The 22,468-nt window shown below is 36.0% G+C and overlaps 1 protein-coding gene across 1 annotated transcript in view; it reads right to left on the bottom strand.

Annotated features, from left to right (window-relative positions):
• TMEM131 (transmembrane protein 131) overlaps positions 1-22,468 on the bottom strand; it is a 91,323-nt gene that overhangs the window by 47,429 nt on the left and 21,426 nt on the right. The window contains exons 3-4 of the mRNA XM_079307887.1: positions 13,186-13,226; positions 6,638-6,706 (exon numbers count right to left, since the gene is read on the bottom strand). Of these exons, the coding sequence (XP_079164013.1) occupies positions 6,638-6,706; positions 13,186-13,226 (110 nt within the window). The remainder of the gene's footprint in view (positions 1-6,637; positions 6,707-13,185; positions 13,227-22,468) is intronic.

The following is a 22,468-nucleotide window of genomic DNA, read 5'->3' as shown; positions in this document are numbered from 1 at the left end:
CATGAAAAAAAAAAACTGGCAGGGAAACAGCCATGACCAACACCACAGCTCACTAATTTCATATTCCAGACTCAACTACTGCAGTATAATTATAGGTAATGAAGGCAGAGGGCATAAAAAGAAACTCTGATGTAAGGACTTTGTTTGACTTTACTCTTTTGCTGATCATTCTGATTTTGGAACAGTGAGTCTGGTATCACATTTGGCTGAGATACAGCTTTCCTTACATTTCCTTACAGTGTGATGTTACCCAAATATACAGAAATAGGACCTCATAAACCTCACCTGTTTTTTCTGCCATCAGACATGGTAAAACTCAGGTGGGGAAATGTGCACCAAACACCTCTAATGAATCTGCATCCCAAGCAATAATCTCATAAGGGAGGCTCTCCAAACTGCAGATTATCAAATCACAATGATCTGCACAAGTATGGTTGTAGGTGATGCCAAATTTTAGAGCAGAATTTCCCAGAGCAGTCACAGCTAGCACTTTTCATTGAGAGACGCTGTTATAGACACAGATGTTCAGGCAAACTATCAAACTGTGAACTATCAAAGCATGTAAGATTTTGCTCCTGATCCTTTGCCCTTGCATAATGCTGGATCAACCTACACTGATAAAAAAAACTGATAACCATAACCTAGATGAGAAGATGCTAATTAACAGGGGTGAGGTGCCTGGTCAAATGGGTAATGTTCTTTACTGCTGCAACTCAACTCTTTCCAAAGTCTGAGTTAGTATCTGCAAGTGTATTGCAAGATGTCCTTGTAATGGAATTCATTGCTGTTCCAGTGACTAAAAGGTAGATTATTTTAACAATGGAAAACAGCTCTAGCAAATTTCGGGGAGGTGAGTCCTTGAGTTATTGGCCCAAAACTGACTTGCAAAAATATGTAGCTACTCATTGTGAAGCAAATTGAGAAAATGCCCTTTTAAAAGAGCAATTATTTTTTTTTTCTTACTGCATATAGTTTAAGCACCTCTGTAAAATGCTCACATGATTTACGAAAACTGATACAAATTTATTACTGAAAAGCAAAAGATATGAATTCAGCAGACACATTCTTCCTCTTCCAACTCTTATTCTTTTTAATGAGACTAAAAGAGAAATGAAGTCAATCAAAAGCTTACTAGATAACTTTGAAATGCTGAGAATATACGAAATACATTTAATACTCAATTCTGATAAATTCCTCATGCATTTGAGAATTTGACATGTTTTCCCCCAGATATTTTTTTTCATTCAGCATCTTTGGCAACTGCGGAAACAGTTGTAAAATCAGTTGTCATGCAACATATCAGAAGAGTCACAAGGGTTAAATGAGTATCCTGTCAGACAGCATCCTATCAGACAGGGGTGAATAACAGATGCCTAGAAGGCAGAAGTGTAATGTGAAAAGCATACAAAGTCAGGTGCCCTGGATACTCTCCTAGGCTCAGGAACTTCCTGAGCCAATGAAGACGGTTCTCCAGCCAGAAGATCAGACTGAGCAAGTTCCAACAAGAACTTGGGTGTTGACTTGAAATGTATCCAACTACTTTTAATTAAAAGAAACAAAACTAGCTGGTCTTACAAGGCTTCCTCTAGAGACTGAGAATGCCTTTTGTGCCCCATTCTGAAGAAAATGCTAGTTTGCTTACACAAAGGAAGTCTGTATCATGTACAAAACTAGAGAATTAGCAAGTAGAGCATTCTTCCTGCTTCATACAAAATCGGTTGAGTGACACAGGCTTCTTTACCTTAACTTTAAGAGTAGCTGAAACACACATTTGCATTCTCAAACATGTCTCCAACTCAGAAAAGCAAAAGAAAACAGAAGGATTTTGGCTTTATATATGTACTAACCTATAAATTGGTTGTTTCTTAGCTTCCAGATTCCACTGACTGTTAACAGAGAAAGTTCTTTGACATTAGACTTGACAAGAAGCTGGTGTCAGTGTAACATACTAAACAGAGCAAGTGCCCCATTTTAGGCTAGGAATTTAAGTTAGATTCCACACAACAAAATCAGGCCTTTTCCAAACAGTTATTAAAACCACACATACAAGTAGTAGAGTTTATCCAACCATGTCACTAAGTGTGATTGGAATGAATCTAGGAGTGTAATGAACTTCCAGCAGCATTGTGCAGTCTAGCATGACATGTGAACAAAACCTGAGGCAGATCTGGATGGAATGTCAATTTACTGTCAACAATTTCTCACATTCAACAAACTCCAAGGGAAATCAAGTTTTCTTTAGCAACATTTCTTTAAAATTCCAACAATCTCAAACTCTCACAGATTAGAAATGTATCAAAGGTACTGTGCAAACATTTGGATGTACATTATGGGCAACTTACTTTTAAGTAAATGTACTTAAAATGTAGGAAAAATAGCAATCTGATTAAATTCTCTAGTTGCAAAAATTCTTAACTACTTCTTGTATAAGGGGTTAGAGTTTTTGAAGAAAACAGACCATTTTGCTAAACTTATATCAACCTTATGTTACTTGAAGTAACTCCCATGGCTTTAAGGATATTTAGATCCACTGTGTATCTAGTAGATTAAAAGATTTCATCTATGGATCAGGAGAACTTCCAATAGCTAAACTGTTAACAATATAATTTCTACATTATCTTACCATGCTAGTCCTCCCCTAAGTTATACACCAGTCAAGCCTTACAAGGGTGTAAATCAGTTTACACTGCAGGACAGCACATTCATGACTTTCTAAATGCTTCCTTTTCATTGGTCTGGAATTGCAGTCTGGAATCAAAGGGAGGTACATGAAGGCAGGTTTAAGATAGGCTGTATTCTCCAGATTTTTTCCCATTCTGACACTATTCTGTCCTTAAAGCATGTCCCTTAGCTTACTTAGAGAGAGTAACAACATAAGATTTCCATGCCTGCAAGGAGGTCACAATATTTGAACACTGTGAAGCAATTGCTTTCAAACCCAGCTTAAGTTTTCACAGAATATCCTGCCAAATACTATGGTTTACAAACAAGAAACATGAAAATCCCCTAATAAAAACACTTCAAAGGAAATGCAAAATGAGATTATCAATATAAAACTGAAATAAAGAACTTTAGAATACTGCCCTACCAATGAGAAAATTTTGTCTGAGAATGGGACCTTGCTCAAATTGAGTAAAGCAAAAATCTTCATTCATGCCAGAAGAATATGTTGATCAAGGATTAAAATATTACTGTAACCAAAAATATCATTTTATACATTAACCAATCATTTCTATGAAACAGGTAGGATACCAACTTCATCTTGTATAACTCCATATTAAATGAATTTTTTTATAAGCAGCTCTAGCTTATATTGTGGTAGTATCCTAAAATATTCCAATACACAAATGTTCCATCATGAAAAGGTACCTCTATCAAAAAATTTAGTTGAAGAACTTAAACTTCACTTTTGATATGGTCAGAGCTGAGTTAACAAAGATGAAGGCAATATATTGAGATCTGTGAAGATCTATATTCTCCCACAAAGTAGGCACAAGAACTGAATAGAAATCACCCTGTAAAAGCATTCATTCTTCAGCCTTCAACTCAGGTGGCCACCTCTAATATGAAGACCTGTCTTAAACACACAAAGTTTAACAGACAATGACTGTTCTGCCAAAATAGCCTCTGAGCAACCAACTCCCAAAATTATGGAAAATAACAATGACTACTGTTTGCAGGTTAAAACACTTCAGTTATTCCATTTAAAAACAGGGAAGAGCAACAGTTTAAAACAGAGAATACAAGGAACAGAATGCTGGTAAAAAAAAAAGTCAGCTAGTTGTAGAATTGGCTTTAGGTGGAAGGTTTTTTCTTTAAAGCCCTGAATCTCCAATACTCATGATGTAGAGTTTGTTCCAGAAAAATATTGGTGTTGCTTCAGCAACACAAGAAAGAGACTTACACATTAAATAGCCAAATGAGTATTCCACACTTAGTCCAAGTAGTCCCCTGGCACAGTGATATGGGAGAAACTGCCTCAGTTCTATCCCATTCCCAGAGGCTTAATGTATACAGAGAACATCTGGGATCTCTTCAAGTGAGCTAAAGATTTGCATATCCTTTTGCATATCCTAACATACAGCATGCATTTCTTTTGATAAATTGAGATTATCTGGACTACCTTCAAAGTGGTAGAATATGGTAGTGTTTGCTTTATATTAAAACAGCATTAAAAAAACTCCAATAGTTATAAAACAGAAGTAAAAGACAATTGTAATTTCATCTCCAGGTGGAATACAGGAAGTGTGTCTACAGCACATATTTATCAACTAAATACTGGTTTTGATCTTCTGAGATCCTTAGATAAAGAAACTTTTATTAACTATTATTCCTGCTTAAGTTGGCATGTTTTTGAATCATCTAATTAAACCCACACACTCTTAGCAGACCAAAAATGTCACAGTAAGAATGGCTTGACTTAAAACTGAAAATAAATATTAGATTTTTCTTTAGCCTAGGTATGATACATGTTGATAGCTCAGTATAAACATGAACTTGGAACAAGTTTGCTCTACTAAATGCTACATGCTATCTCTTAACAAAACACCCTTAAATATGCATTTTAAGCCTTTTCTAAAATCCATTAATAACAAAGACAGAAAGGCCAGAATTTGAATGTGAATACCCTGTTTCAAAAGGCAAAAACCCAAAAGCTTAAATCTGCATTATTTGACTTCCAAGGTGCTTGGCACCTGCAGCTTGTTCCCACCATAAGGCTGAGTTAGCATTTCTCAGAGTTGGTTCACAGATTTTTAACCTAAACTTTGGCCTCCATATCTAAACCTTTCCTAAAACGGCTTTTGGCAACTTAAGTTTTAATAAATCAGAAGAGGATTTCTGCCTGACACTATAATCTAAATGACAACAGATAAATGAATGATATACAGTTAGCAAAAAGCCACCCAATCCAAAGAAGGAACACAATGAATCAAGATCTAACACACAGGTTCCTTATTTTAATTGACAGAAGGCAGCAATCCCCCAGTGCAGTTTGCATGTATTGTACAGAGCCATTCCCAAATAAGAGATTTGTGCTACTTTTAACACTGTATTAGATCTACATTATTTCTTCAGTGCTTTTAGCTTTGACATGAAGAGTTTATGTAAAAAGCCGACATATAATGAAGAATGACAAAATATTTATGGTGCTGTCTTGGATCTACTCACAGCAAGGAGGAAAAAAATCATCTTTGGTAATCCCCAAAACAGAAAAGCATGCATAGCTTTCTTCAGAGCATAAGATTGTAAACTCTAGATAACCTTTAAAAGACTCCTCAGAGAACATCGGATTTATTCATAGTAGAAAAAGGTGAATAAAATATATTCCCAATATCAAAATCTGGAATTACTACAAACTGAAAAAAACTTAAACCAATTGGTAAGTTTACAGTATCTCTAACAAAAAGCACACTGCTTGACAAGTTTGAATTTGTACTGCACTCACCAAAATAATTTATTATCTATAACCTAAATTTCTTGTAGCAGAGATGCAGCAGAGTAGGGCCGACCACTAGATATTTTGCTATTCAGTTTAGAAACTCAATATTCTGTTACCTAGAACCAGTTACTGACATTAGGAAGAAAAGCAACAAAATCACACAATATCAAAAGCTAAAGGAGATTTTAAAGGAAAAAAAGAGCGGCCAGAGCAACTTATTCTTTCTTTAATCAGATGTAAAGCCAATTTTGTTAGACTGAGTACAAATAAGTTCTGTAAAAGGAGGCATTTTCATACAGCTTTGTTTTTTAGTATTAAATAACAACAGAAAAAGGTAGTATATCTTCATTAATAATCTATGGCTGAACTGGTAACAAAATGCTTGAAATGCCTTCACTGCAGTACACTGGCCTAAGCATGAATCATGCAGAGAGGCACCATGAACACCTATGCCAGAATCACTTTGACTGTTGGGAAGAAGAGGGATTGGGGTTACACATATACAGCAAGCAGTTCATGGAAAGACAAGTTAGGACTGAAGTAGTTCTCGGAGAACTAACAGGTACATTGATGAAATGTTTAATTTCCTTCTTTCATCCTTTTTAAAAATGGAAACAGCAACCAGTTGCAAGGTAGAGAACATGGAGTTAAGTTCCTGGAGTCTCTTTTTCCTCCTTGAGGCTGTATTTTCACAACTCAACATTACTGTTCTAAAAATTGCAGATCCATAACCAGTTTTTTTGCCACAAAAGCAATAGAAGAACTTATATGCTAGGGTACATGCTCCCTGACATGGGTTATATTCAAGCAGAAAGGTAAATCTCACCTCAGAACATTACATTCTAGACTTGAAACTGTCCACTCTGCAGAGCAGCTAAACAAATATGTAAAAATTACAAGTACCTACATCATCAAAACCACAGCAGCTGACAGGCCCCTACATGATGTTTAAGACTGAGTACAGCAGCCCTCTGTAGGGCAACTACACTTACAATCTATTAATGCAATCTATGTGTACAACCTTCTCTTACCAGCTTTAAATGTTGTTCCTATTTATCTTCTGGGTTTTTGCTTATTGTTTGTTTTTTGCTGTGGATAGGGCTTTTTGCTTTGTTTTGTTTATTTGTTTTGGGGCTTTTTTGTTTGGCTTTTTGTTTTAACTTGCATAAATAAACAGATCAAAACACTTCAACTTACTGTTCATGGAAGTCCAGCATTGGTGGCTCAAACCGGAGAGGTCGGCAATTTCCCCGATACAGGGATACACTGCAAGAAAAATTGAAATGCTGTAGAAGATATATTAAATGACACATTTTTGCTCCCTTCTCATCTCAAATAGCCCTTTCTTAGCAAAATGTTCATTAACACTAATAAAGCAACTAATTCAACAGAAGAAACAAACAAAACAAACTTGTCCAGTCACAAAACCGTAATTTTACAACATGATTATGTGGTGTCTCCAAGACAGATTATGCAAGAGCACATATCTTGAAAATGGACATAATTGAAATGTAAACCTGTCCTTTATATAATGATGGCTGAGTGAAACAACACACTAAATAGATTTACATCATCTTTCATAGCTATGTCCAAACATTGCTATGAAAGATATTTTGGATATTGTCCAGTGTGTAACAGTAATTTACATACTCATCCTGAGTTTCTCCAGCTACTTCTATGCTAGTACATAAACAATCTTGGATGCATTTGAAGGCACTGAGGCCACATGTGAGAAAACATGCAATAAGAAAATACCTAATACTGTTCAAAACCTGCAATATCCAGAAGACAATGACTGTGTTCTGGAAACATTCCTTAGCTTTGTCTATACTAACCACCCCTTGTAAACTCTTTAGGAGAATTCTGGTAGATGAAGATCACAACTTAAATAGCACTCAAAACAATCCAGCAGTGAAGTCAACAAAGTACCTGGAAGCATTCTCTACTACTGCTTATTTTATCAGTACAGTTATATAGAGCACAGTAGTTAACCCACACAAAAATTAAAAAGTAAAAAATACAAAGCAGTTACATTGAACAAAACATTTTTTATTATTCAGAATGATGTGATTGTGACCATACTTAAGCATCTCTGTAACTGTAAAACTTTAATTGAGCTGACTAAAAATCCTGTTCATACAAAAAACAAAACAGGGAGACAACATTCAAAAAAAAGGGGGGGAAACTAAAGAATAGAAGAAGATCAATGGCTCCTGAATGGCAAGACCAGCAGTTGTTTTTTTCTTCAATGCTTCTTTTTCCTGATATTAAAACAGCATTGTTGTTTCAGATCATTGTTTTCTGACTTTGTTTCAATCCTAGATGTCCAAAGACAGAGCTGCAACCACTTGTCCTGGGTAAGGAAAGTTACTCCACAAACCCAGTTCTACCAGAACTACACAGTTCTGCCTCAACAAAGAGGAGCAGCCAGGAAATGGGACACGCACATGTGGCTTGTCTTATGAAAGCTGAGGCCTTGAGCAAAGATCAATACAATTGCATCCAGTGCAATTCCAGGAAAACTAATCATTGATCAAATTCAGATGTCTTTCCACATTCCAGAACCACTTCAACAAGGAAGCTATTTACAGAAGTAAAAGTTTAAGAATAGGCTAGGAAATCTTAATTGTATCCTTTAATCAAAATCAAATCAAAAGCTTTTAAAATAAAATTACAATCTCTCAATGACTCACTCTAAAACTCTGCGACTGAATCTTCACACTTCAAGCACAATACACAGCATGCTAAACAATTTCCAATGCTCTACGTCTGGATGTCAAAGCATCTTCAATGTTACAGATCTTAGTCATCAAAAAGAGCTTTGTCCACATAAATGTAATACTATCAGGACAGGAGTGGGCTTAGTACATCCAGTCAGCCTTAGTATATCCTTTAATATGTGTGTGTGTGTGCACATATATCATGTGTGTGCAGATCACAGTACAACAGAAGTGAAAATAGAAGAAGACACCATTGGGAAAAACTGTGTTCTGATCTACAAAAAAAATTAAAATTCTTGCTGCTATTAAGTACAGTTGTGACACATTACAGCTGTCAAGTAAGAGTGCTTGGATACACCTTCTCAAGCTAAAGTCAAACCTCAAACCGCAGAACAAATGCTCAACAAAGTTTACAGACACACTGAACGCAGGAGAATACAACTGAAAAACTATACTAGCAGTTATGTTTCATATGCACAGAACAGATGACTAGTATGTCTTCAGAGTTTACAGTCTATTTTTAAAAACCATTTAAAGTGCATTACTGCATGAAAAAGGTCAAAAAAGCTCCTGTACCTCCATTGCTGAGGTAACACTAAACAGAAACCACTCAAAGTGATCTTAAAAATAATTCTGTCCATTTCTTCTGAAAGTAAAACTTTGAATAGTTAGACAGTACCCCTTTGGTATTGATAATGCTTGGTAGAATGACATAACAATTCCTTTTATAGAAAAATACTCAAAATATTTACAATGTTCACTAAGTGATAATTAAAATCTTTATTTCAAATGCATTGAAAACACTGCCAAGAGTAACTTGGCCTAACTTGAACAGTCATGACATACTCAATTTTCCACACACATACATGCAAAGCTTAGGCAACATTTTCTCAGGCCACAGAGCTATATTATCCTGGAAAGCCAGATGGACACAGACTTTTAAAATTTATTACATTTGGTTAAAGTTTGGTAAAGGCAACAACATAATAATGAATGCCAACTAATATAATAAAAGTAACAACTGTAATAAGACTCAAACAGGAGCAAGCAATATTGGGATTCACACACTTTGTCTACTGAAGGGCCCAACATGAGTCAACTTGCAGCAGACCAGAAAATGATGATAATGTCTGCTCTGCTGGGCACTTGCTCACTGAAGGCTGGATACACCCACGGGTAGGGCAACTTTACAGCATAATGACATGAAGTTAATTACTATTGTATGCATGCAGAAATATGGCTCCCAGTCCTATATCACAATTTAAACATTTTTCCTTCCCTACCCCTCCAAGTTTTCTAACTTTTAAAGACAAGAAGAACAACATAAAAAAGATCTATCTGGAAGAGAGGATTGCTGATACCTGCCAAAAAGCACCAGCAGACTAAGAATTGCCAAGAGTCATCTGAACCCATAATCTAAATGGTCTCAACATCTTTTTCCTTCTGCAAGAATTTTGATCTTAAAAATGAGACTTGAGAGTGAACTACACATAGTCCTCAGCAGGATCATTAACCTCCCTGTTCATTCCATGCTGGATCTCAGTGGGCAGTTACCTCAGCTATTAACTAAGCTACTGCTGCTAACCAGATGAATTCACTGAGGTGCAACTTCATGTCTCAATAATGTTTGTCACATGGTCAAAATTGCTGTGCCTGCAAATGCTGTAGCTGATATGGGTATCCATCTGTGCCAAGCCACAATATACTTCTGTCTTAAGGAAATTCTTCAGCATTTCCATAATGCTTTGCTTTTTATCAGAGTGCTAGGCACTCAATTTTAGATAATCAATGCACATCTTTGCATTTGGAGATGAAGAAAAGGCTTGTCACATACAGTATTTAAAGATTTCTGCAAAGTTGGGCAGCAACTGTGTCTCTGTATCCTCACTTTACCTTTCTAGCTGTTCTGGAATTTCTGTAGGAGTTATGTGCTCTGTGAAATCTTATCTGTAACATCTTTAATTGCTACTGTAGAAAATTCAAATCTAAGTATACTCCACATGTATTTTTTCACATATTACTTCAGCAGTTGTTTAAAGGGTTTTATTTCCTCTCTCGTGCAATAAATTGTAAAGAAATATAGGCAGCAGAATTAAGCTGTGAAACTGAATTTATTTACCAACAAGAACTCCTAGAAAGGTGCTACTTTATTTCCATAACCACAAAATCAAATAAAAGCATATCTAAAAATAATTATGTGAACCTTCAAAATGACAAATTGGCAAATACTTCACAGTGGGTGTCTTTTATGCCAGAATCCTCGAAAGAGCTGCAGACATTTTGAGCTGAAAATGTTTTGTAAGTAACCTGAGCGCATCCACAACTTATTAATACTTAAAAATAAGACTGAGCTGCATGTATCAGAAAAGATATTTTAATTTTTAAAACTAGATTTTTTTTTTTTAGAAATATGGGTATTAATCACAGGTTCAGTGAGAAAGTGAACTCCCACAAGACAATTGACCACTTCAGCATCTGGCAGAAGCTGCTGCTAAAAATGCAGATGAATAAAAAGACCATCAACAATTTTTTTTCCATAAACTATCCAGATAGTAGCTAGCTCAGATATGTCAATATTAACCTTGTATCAGGAAAACACACTCATACCAGACAAAGTTCAAAGCTAACAATTCCCAAGGGGGAGTGTCTGGGGAATGAACAGGGAGAAGCTTGAATAAATGCAATGTAACCTGACCATGGAACATGAACAAAACAAATTAAATTGCTAGTTCCTTTCCCTCCTTCCAATTAGTGCTAAAAAGTAGATCAGAGAACTGAATAAACTCTCTAAATAGGGAAAAAATATTGGCAAGCTGTACCAAGAAGAAGAAATAATCTCTAATAAGGACAAGGAAAGACAAGTCATCCAGAGAACTTAAGTATTGTTTTTAGTAATGCCATTGAAAAAATCACGTAGAAAAAGACTTATAGGAAATTTTCATGCAAAACCAATAACGGCAGTAAGAGAGAAAAATAGAAAGCAAATTTGGTATTTACTATGTAATATGGTATCAGAGAGCTTGTGATGCAGACCTTCATCACATTGAGACTGAACTTCAAATAGGCTAGCACTGTTAAGTGGAACAGACTATTTGTTTTCAGATATCTAAACCAGTGTTTTAACAGAACATACTGTAGAACACTGAAGTTTCCAATACAGAAAACAATCTTCTTAGCAGAGAAATTAAAATAAAAATATATTGTAAGCAATCTAGTCCATGTCCTCAATCTCAAGAACCACCAAATTCAGCTGTTTTCTGGGAAACAATATCACACCCAATCTGTGGATGTCAATATAGGCACTTTATTTCTGCCAGTGAGATGTCATGATTTAAGCAAGACACTATTCCATTTAAAGAACCATAAGGTCTGGCTACATCCACGACACAGAAATATGCTAATCGTTGTTATCTTTTGTTCAATTGTCATTCCTGTAAATTCATGTTCTCATAATTGCAATCTGACTGACATACTGCAGCACATAACTACAGCTGTTTGCATTCTAGACCATAGCTGGAAATTTCAGAGGTTTTTCAAAACGTGCAAAAAGAAGGATCTTAAGCCCACAATTAAGTAACTATACACAGAGTAAAATAGGAACTCATCCAAAATGGAAAATTCTTTTACTAGATTTCCTGAAAAGGAACAGAAAACAGGTAGTGGAAAAACTGCAACTTCATTTACTGAAAATGCACTGACAGTCTCCTGAAAGCTACTGTGCAAGAAACAAGCTTCATTATTATTGTTCAATGCACTCATTAAATAAACATATAAATATCTGATGATTCTTCAGAGAAAAATTAAGGACCAGGGAAAAAAGAGGTCACTTTTTTTCTTCTCACACATGGCAAACTCTTCAGTAACAGATTATGTCTTCAGGATAGCAGAGGACAACACAGGGTCATGGGTTGTCTAGTCTGGAGAAAAGGAAGGTCAGAAGTGACCTCACTGTTCTGTACAATCACCTGAAAGGATGCTGTAGTCAAGTGGGGGTCAGACTCCTCACAGGCAACCAGAGACAGACCAATGGCCTCAAGCTGCACCAGGGAAGATTCAGGTTGGACATTCAGAAAAAAAAATAATCATGTGGTTAAGTACTGGAACAGCCTCCCTAGGGAAGAGGTGACATCACCATCACAAAATGAGAAGGTGTACAACTGTGATATGGCTTGGTGGGCATGGCAGCACATGGCTGAAAGTAGGAGTTGATGATCTTGGAGGTCTTTTCCAACCCTAATGATTCTATGATGGGACAAAGGAATATGGGGAAGGATCTATTAAAAATAACACCAAGTTCTTCTTCAAAGAGTACGTCAAGAACTTTTGAAGCAGGCAAATTTTCTCCTCAATAAAAGGAACTACAGAAAAATGATTTTAGAAAAATCTACAAGCAGAGTCTCAGTTTAATGACACAGAATTACTCTGTGATCTACATTACAAACAGAATTAAAGAATTCTTCAGTTTGTTATTCCACATGTGAAGTGTCTTCCTCATGAAGGGCCTCATCACAGAGATGATCAGAAGGACAAAGCACCTCTCCTGCAAAGACAGGCTGGGAGAGTTGGGACTGCTCAGCCTGAATGCTCCTAGGTGACCTTAGAGCACCTTCCAGCACCCAAAAGGGGGCTACAAGAGAGGTGGAGAGGGACTTTTCACAAGGTCATTTAGTGCTAGGACAAGGAAGAAAGGGCTTGAAACTGGAAGAGGGAAGGTTTAGATGAGATATTAAGAAGGAATTCTTTATTGATAAGGTAGTGAGAGGCAGGAATCTAGCCCATGGCAGAAGGATGGAACTAGCTTATCTTCAAGATTCCTTCCAACTCAAACCATTGTATGACTGAGCTGTCCAGTATTAAAAATTATCTCACATTCTAGTTTCATTTCCTATGTATGAGAAAATAATTGAAAAAAAAATCACATGGTTTGTATTTGATCTTTTTTACACTGAACCTTTATTATTCTTATGAAAAGTATCACAAATCTTACAATTAAAGTCTGCATTAAACTTTCAGAAAGATGCTTACCTTTTCTGTTGATATGAACTGAGGCCTAAAGTTGTCTCAGTCTGTAAAAGAAAAAAAAAATAAAATAAATTTAAGAGACCAACAGCATTACATCCCCCAGTGAGGGAAAATCCTCAACCTAACATGCTGGCAACTGCAACAAGTTAGCATATCAGAGCTTGAAAGAAAAAGAGAAGTCCTGAACTGAAGCAGAAAACGTAAATTAGCTTTTTCCAATTAAAGAAATTAAGTTTGTTCCTGCTCAAAAATTGTGGCTGTAATGCCCAATAACTACAAAACAAGCAGCAACTTAACCTAAAAACTGAGAGAGGGAAAAAGTCCAGGAAATTATAACACTGTATGGAGCATAAGAAAAACTTAGCACAGATAGATGTAAGAAACAAACTACAAAGAAAAGCATATAAACCAAGAAACAGCCCACCAATTATCTCATTGATGTAATTTAACACCTAGAAAACAAAGAAGGCTATAATCTCCATTTGACTAGGAAACATCATCTCCTCCTCTGCTAATGATCTTCTAGCCTCTATTATTCATACCCTTCCTTCCACTCTGCTGTACATTTCAGTTAATTACCTGAAAACAAGGAGGTTAGGTTGTCTAGGGATTTCCAATTAGCTTACTCTTGCCTATGAAATACCAACTGTTTTAGAAGCCTGCATATGCAGTGTCCTCCTGATCGAGCTCATGTTAAAACACACCAGACTTGGAAAACTTCTGTCTTCCCACAGAATTCGGAGATCAAACTGAGGATTTTAGTCATTCTCTCAGACATTTCATGGTCAAGCTGAATAGTTATCTCCAGAGAGTGAGAAGATAAAGTCTATTGTGCACAGGTCTGATAAAGCCTATGGTGCACCTTGACCAGCTCAGCTCTAGTAGAAGAATGTCGCTTGTTTGCAAGGGGAACGCAAACTCGTATCTCATTTCAGAAATAAAAATCAAGTCCCTTTTGCTGGACACTTCACTGATTTCTATATCAGCTTAAAATTACACTTTCTTTCTTCGTTTTTTTCTAAGCCAAAATTATTTTTAAAAATAATTTCTTAAAAAATACCTTTACTTAAAATATAGATTATTTTACTAGAGGAATTTTGATTTTGCTATTTGGAGACACTTTTTGGAAATTTTATAATTACTCCTTTTAAATCACTGAGTCTACAAACATTAATGTTTGATTCAGGTCAAGGATCAATTTTGGATTGTAAATCTAAGTAGTGTTCCAGATTTTAAATACAGTTATTTTGTTTACTCACTCTCCAATTCGCATCAAACTAAAGAAAGCTGGAAGTGTATTATTTGCCATCGTAAAACAAAGCTAATCTGTTTCTAACTTTAGGATTTACTTGCAATTTTGAAAGCATTCATTACAATCTTTGGTTTAAAAATCTCTAATATTGTCAGACTGCCTTGCTAAAGGGATATTGCAGGAAGAGGTTCACATGAAATTATATTTACAGCACAGAATAATCAGTGCAGTTTATCCTCAGTGAAGAGAAGACTAAAAAACAAGTTATTTTATACTATGTTATTCTAATTGGAAAGTCAGCAAGCTTTCCTTTAAACTTACCTACTACATTTTTATTGTAATTGGGAAACCAATCAATTTCTTATTCTTCACTGAAACACCATGAATTTAATGAATAGGAAAAAAAGCTTACACATCTTTCTATGTTTTCCTGGCTAAGGTATACTACTCATATACTGATATGCTTTTAGATCAGCTTATTAACTTCTGATGCCACGCTCTGTTTTCTATTTCCAGTAAGATACAGGTAAATACTACCCTGAAACAGTTTACAACAGGTTGAAAGAGAAATTCAATTAAAATGAAGAAGGAAGAAGTTTAGAATCAGTTTTAGTTAAGTGATGAATGCCTAAGGTACAAAATGTTCTCTATCTAAAACTTTCTAGGAAGCACTGATAATTAACAAGTTAATCAGCTCCAAAATCTAAAGAAATTAAACAGAAAAAGGAAGATCTCTTCCTTCCATTCCTTATATTTTCCTCAAACTGGAAAGACAAAGGAAAAAATTCCAGTTTTAAACTGCCACACATTTTCTCCATTCAACCATAAGAAAACTCATGGATTGAGATAAGGACAGGGGTATATGACTTCTGTGACAGCATGTGTCTGGGAAGGTTTAGGTTCAACATTAGGAAAAGGTTCTTCACCCAGAGGGTGGTTTGGCACTGAAATAGGTATTTAAGAAGTGTTTGGTCAATGCTCTCAAGCACATGCTGTGAACCTTGGGGCTGTCCTGTGCAGGGCCAGAAGTTTGACTCGTTGATCCTTGTGGTCTCTTCCAACTCAGAACATTGTGTGATTTCTTTATTTTGCTTTACCTATTTATGCGTCTTTATCTTATTCCACGAATTTTCTCACTTTTACTCTTCAGATTGCCTTCCCCCACCCCACAGGGGAAACAGAACAAGCAGCTGTGTGGGGCAGAGCTTCCAGCTGGAGTTAAGCCACAGCAACCAAACTTACTCTGCGAAATTAACAAATATATAAAACTGCATACAAAACCCTGTAATCCTTACCAATATCCTTGAAAGCAAATTAATCACTAAACTTAAATAAAACCTTTCTTTCAACAATGAAGGGTCTTTTTCTTTCAAAACATAACAAAAGCACATAATTAAGTTACCAGCAGTTACCTGACAGTCAGATGATGGAGCTAACAGGTTCAGATCCTATGTCAGGGCAACTAAAATAGCCATTAGCAGCACTGCCCCATCCTAGACAACTAGCTTTGGCTCTAACAAGACAGCACATTCTATTATGTTTTAAATAATTTCATACAGAAAGTTGTTAGTTATATGTACTCTTAAGCATCATAAATGGCTGTCAATACCACTAATATTTGACTCAGTCCAAGATCTCACCCAGGCCAACTTTTAGACAGAGGGTAGCAGAGAACAAATTTAATTCCAGAAAAATGTAGAAACAAATGGAAATACACATAATTGACAAAAGTGCAACTATTACATTGCCATGGCTGTAGTTAAGTGTTGGGAGTTGAATTATATGACTGCACACCCAAGATTTCCCCCCATGTTCTGAAACCACTGATTTGCTATGAAAATATTAAGTATCTGTAAATCAGGTTTAAAATCATAAATCACTCTGCAAAGACTGGCATTTCTCAGATGTATTTAAGAGCAAAAATCCCTCAAAGATTCATGCTTACGAGGAAAAGTCTGGTGTTTGCTTTCAGATGTGTATTAAACACTAGAAGTATTATAATTTCATTTTAATTACACTTTCTGGTTTTTTGAACAGGACCTGTTTGCTTTTTGCTTTGTTTGATTGTTTTTGTGGGCATTTTGTTGCAGGGATTTTGCTGGAGTATTTTAAGTTTGCTTTTTGGATCAGGGTCAATCAGAGCAAAGAAATAGCATACCAACTTCAGCAACATGGCATCATGGAACTAAACCAAAAATAAATCTCATGTGGCAGTTTCTATAATTACCACTCATTTTTATTACACGTCAATCTTTCAAGTCATGCAGTAAACAAAAACATACAACTGTGTTCAGTTACAAGTCCTAAATAGTTTTTTTTAAAAATTTGATCTCCAGGTATAATTGTGGACCTATTGTATTGCAGTGTGGCCTGCTATTTTTCTTGTATGACTGCACAAAACTGCCAGGAAATAAAGCCATGTACCTGATCAATCCACCATTTATTGTGTAGGTTTTGTTTAATACTGTTGGTTTATCAGTTAAAGAGAAATAAAATTATGCTGTTTAAAGAATACAGCTTTGTCTTTTCTTCCATAAAGGATACATTGTGAAAGAACAGAATTAGCAACATATTATTCATACAAAACATTTATGAAATCTTATCTGTACTGAAGAAGCATTACAAATAACAAAATATTGCAATGTACAGATCAGGAAGTATAATGCATGTGCACACTATTAATACTTCAAGATACATAATAAGATAAGTTACAGGAAAAAACTCCTGCAATTGGATTAATTTTCCAATTCAAATCCCTAACAACAAAACCTAAGGTCAGCACAAAAGGAACAACAGAAATATACAACTGAGCTGGTAGAAAGTGAGAGAGGGAAAAAATCATTCCTTTTGCCAGTACTGGGCATTTATGATCCTTCCACCCAACAGGTTGTGTTTGAGCCTTGAAGATAAATAATTCTTTTTTTTTTTTTTTTTTTTTTTTTTAATTTAAAGACAACAGATAACATTTAGGATATTGCTCCTAACAGTAACATGCTTTAATTTAATCTCTTATATAACCCTAGAAGGATTAAACTAAAAACCTAGAGGATTTCAGTATAAAGATCTTGAGAAAACTTGAACACCATGAGCTAGAAAATTTCAAGGCAGTCAGCCAACACCATGGTTTCAAGACAAGAATAGTTTCTCTCCACAGGCTTGTATTCTCAAGATAGATTTCACAGAGAATCTGTACTTCAAAGTACACTTTAAAGACTCAGTATAATTGTGGAAGACACCGGACAATAATCTTGCTTACATGGAGAATTAAAATCCATACCTTACAGCCTGAAGGCTGTATCTAAATAAATGGTTGTTTACTCCAGCCAGAACATAAAAACAAAAAATCCCACCAAATAAACAGTCACAATCCCCAAGTTAATTCTAGTATCTCAGCACTTTGTTATAATAGCTATTCTTCGTTTCTTGTTAAGAGGTCGTATTACCTAGCACTACATTCAGTCATCTAAACATAGGCATTTGCTGCCACTTGAGATAAATGTCCTAGGTCTCAGACTGACACCCAGAAGGACACAGTTTCTCCTACACCCTGTGCCATATCTGCCAGGTCCATGTAGATACTCAGGACAGTCCAGGACACCTCAAATAGCACTGGTTACCCATGTTTAAGCAACTAAACTAGAGCTCAGAAGTCTTCAAGAAGGACAGTTGGGGCAAGGCAGGGAGGCAAATTCTCTGAATCAAAACCTGGGGTTTCTAAGACCAAACATATTTCTGTAATGTTAACAAAATTCTCATCAACCAAAGCTTTTCATATTCCTACACAGTAGGAAAGACAGTACCTACATCAATTTAAAAGACTGTTGCAGTCTGAAAGACTCAGAACATTCTACATCTCTCTATTTCATACTAGGGCTGGTTCTTTCTTGTAGAAGAGTTAAGTACTGCTTGCAACTAAATGTTGAGAGATAGCTACAAAAGTGATACATAAATGGCAGCTTAAATCTTCCCTGTTGGGCTCATGAGCCCTATGCTAATAATTAATGTAATTAAAATAAACATAATTAATGAGGAATATCTCACTTAAGGTAATGAAAAAATGAATGCTGTAATCTGAAGGGTAGAAGAAAGTGGACTGAAGTAATTCTTGCCCATTCTGGTCTTTTATGACCCAAACTCACATAAGGAAACAAAAACATCATCAGTGGACTGTAGCTGAAGCAACACATTCTACTGACACTGGCTTTGCAACAGTCACTGCTGGGCACCAGTTATTTTTAATCTAAAGCCTGGGGATGGCAACTCTTCCAGTACAAGAAGAAGAACTTCAACTGCTCACAAGCAATGGCAATGAACTAAGGCAGTTCCTACTCCTTTATAAAATCCCACATGGGAAAGAAAGCTCCAGAGACCATCAAGATAGTTGTTGCTCAGTAGAGATCACATTAGTGGAGGTTGATCACAGCTTTGGGCAATCATATTTTGGGTATCTCAAAAGGTAGAAATTCTGCAACTTCTTTTAATAACCTGGTCAAGTGTTTGAATATCCTCAAGTTTTAGTATTTTTTCTTGCATGGATTTGGGAATCTGTGTTCAAAGTTTCTCATCCTTCCACTGCACACAATGAAAAATCTGGTTCCCTTTAATTTCACACTGCCCACAGCAATCAGTTTTGATCTTTTCTTCTAATAGCTGAAAAAATACATCCTAACATGAGAAGCCCTCCAGCCCCCAGTCATCCTGTACTACTCTGCTGTGCCTGCTCCAGTATGTCAGTGCCTTCCTCACACTGGCTAGCCCAGACTGGACACCATGCTCAGCTGCAGCCCCACAGGTGGGAGGAAAATCACACCTTTACCTTCTGGGTCCACATTTGTTCACAGTTCAGTGAACATGTCTTTCCTGCAGTGCTGCTGTTGTGGCCCAGCCCATCCTGTCACACAGGGCTGTTCTCTCTCAGACACAGGCATTGCATTTGTCTGGGCTCAAAGTCACGAGCTTCCTGCCCTCTGAAGAGCAGCCTCACCATCCAGTGTAACAGCTACTTTGGCCAAGTTGGTACCATCTTCAAACTCACTGAGAGCACTCTCCACACCACCAACCAGGCTGCAAAGACAACATTAAGGAGTGCTCTCCTCAGTTCCAAGCTCCATCACAGATAACCAGCTCCCAGCTGAACTCTGTCCTGTAGAATACACCCACTGAGGTCAATGGTCCAGCCACTTCACTGCCCACCACAAGCCTGTATTCTTAGTACTTTGGCTACAGAGATATCAATGGAGATCACATCAAATCCCTTTAAAAATTCAATATACAATAGGAAAATTCGAGTTAATTAAAAAATATGCTTAGACTTTACTCCCTGAAAACACTGTTGCTGATCCAGAACTGCATGCCTGCCATTTCTGTTAAGAGAATTCTTTGCTGTGTCACTGAGAATGAGGTATAGAACATGCAGAAAATACTAAACTTTCACCAGTAAGAGATCAACACTGAGTCCCACTAGGTAAATTTGGTTGCATGTCTTCTGTGTTACACACAGAAACCACTGCAAGTCATACTAAGGTCTGTCTCTTTATCATGTAGGACGATTTTAATTCTCACTACCAGTCTTCCAACAAGCTGTTCACACCAGTGTATGAACAAAGACAGCAAATATGTATTAAGTATATTCATGCACACAAGTTTTCTTTATTCCCCCTATTTCAGCTATACTGCAAACCAGTAATTACCAGTAAAATAATTTCTAGGAGTTTACCTGTAAAAAATGCTTTCATACACTTACAATTACTGCAGCAGATTCATGTTAAGATAATTTGACTGAAGTCTTACCATTTTCCTTTTCCATTTTAGCAATACACTACTTAAAAATACTACTACATAAGCAGAAGTACTTTCAGAAGTACTTTTAGAAGTACTAAGCAGTCGGAATTACAAAAAAAAATTTAAAAAATAATCAATCACTCTAGAAAATAGTGATCCCAACTACACTGTGACAAGAATATGATATATCCAAGGCAAAAGCTCTAACAACAAACAGAAGGAGCTGGGAAATAGTCCTTTATTAACTAAAACAAACAAACAAACAAACCCCAACTTTGCTCTGAAAAATCAATTTTCTTTTACCATTCACTTTTCAAAGTAAAGTCCTCAAAAAGTGAGCCAGTATGTTGGCTTAACATGAAAGGACAAATTATTAAGAGCAACAGTTGTAGTTTATTTCAGCCCTCCTAATAGCTGCAGATGACATCATTGTCAGAGACATGAAGCATCTGTCAGGTCTGGACCAGGGTTCAAATAATCAAGACAACACATGGAGGAGATGACCTGACATTGACATAGCAAAGTTCAGCTGAAGGAGAGCTTAAATGTAAAACTGAGAAGGGAATAACTGATAACACACTAAAGAAAAGAACATTCCTGAAAAGCACAGTGAAATACAAACTATATGAGCAAACAAAATGCTGTCAAAATCAACTCATTTTGGCAATACTAAAAGAAGCATTACTAGACAGGAAGGAACTATTCTGTCCTCTTTCTGAGCACAATGTCTCAAATAAATGCTACACTTTAAGTAGCAAATAATAAAAATACAGTCAATTTAGAGTGTGTTGTAAAAAACTCGCATGAAGAAGCTGGAGGTAGATTTTAGCACAAAATTATCATGATGAAGAGGCAAAACAACCTAACAGAAAACCCAACTACACATACGTTTGAGAAAAAAGCAGCAGCAAAACCAACTTAGGCATGAAACCTACACACTTCTCTAGAGGTTTGAAGAACAAGGGAGTCAAGCACCTGCCAGGCATAGTCTATCTACACACAGCACCACCTGAAAAACATTCACATGATCTCCCAAGGTCTATTACAATCAACCAAATCTATGACTCTGAAGTGCCAAACAACTGTACAGACATCTGCAAAACACCTGCCATTGAAGAAAAAAACCAAACCCTACACCACATTTACATTAATACTAGTCCTACCCTATGCTCAGGATCTTACTGAATTATTTGAAGAGTTCAGAAAGTTGAGTTCTTAAAGGGACCAATACATGTGAACAGGCAGACTTAAGAAATTCCCTCTTTATTTTAATTTAATCCACAGGCAGAACTAGCATAAATATATTTAAATATAAACTTTTAATCTCAACACATAAGCTAAAGAGTAGAATTCTCACTCTTGCTCTGGCAAGATAGAAGTTGAACTACATGGTATAGCACTTTCTAAACCACAAACTGGTATAAGTCCACATCCAAAGAGTAGAGTCTCTAGAGTCTCTATGTTTGCTAGTTATCCAGTAGCATGAAATTTCTATTGACAATTTATTTTTATCAATGAAATGTTTTTCTACTTAAATATTTAGATTTCTTCTCTTTCAAAAGACAGCTGTTTTCAGTCAGACTGCTCAAACCAAACTTTACAACACATTCCACTTATTTTTTACAACAAAATTCCTAAAATGTGATTGAAAGACATAAGGAGTATTTTACCAATAGTATGTATTCCAAATTAGTACAAAAAATCTGTATCAAGAGGGTTGACACTAACTGGAAGGAGGTGGCAGGAATCTCTAAAAATAAAATTATTCAAGGCTTGGCATTTAATTTACCTTATTTGTAAAGCAACTCTTTCAAACAAGAAAATGCTTGCTTCCGCTCTAAAGATATCAGATTCTTGGGGGAACTGGAGATAAACCAAGACTGGAGATAGTTTTCTTTGATACCTCAATGTTTATTAATCACTTTATGTACTGAATTGGTTAATTTTTATATTAAAAAAATCCAAACCACCTGAGGGTGATATAACATTAGATAATATTGGTTTACCACTACACCTTGGTATTTGTAATGAAAACAGACAGTTGTGAAAGATTATGGAAAGCCTGAAAAAGAAACAGTCAGTGACAACACAGTAGGTTTAAAACTCTAGTAAATGCTGTTCACAAGATATAAATCTGATTTTACAACAGTGTAACTGCTTTTTTAAAATTGCAGTAAGTAGTCACAAGAGGTCTTCATATTAATATCTACATGAAAAAACTCAAATAATTTGTAAGCTAGAGAAAACAGTATA

This window comes from Erithacus rubecula (genome assembly GCF_903797595.1).
Source record: "Erithacus rubecula genome assembly, chromosome: 1".
In the NCBI taxonomy this organism is placed as follows: Eukaryota; Metazoa; Chordata; class Aves; order Passeriformes; family Muscicapidae; genus Erithacus; species Erithacus rubecula.
The sequence above is the reverse complement of the archived record's forward strand: the minus strand, read 5'-3'. Positions and strand labels throughout refer to the sequence as shown.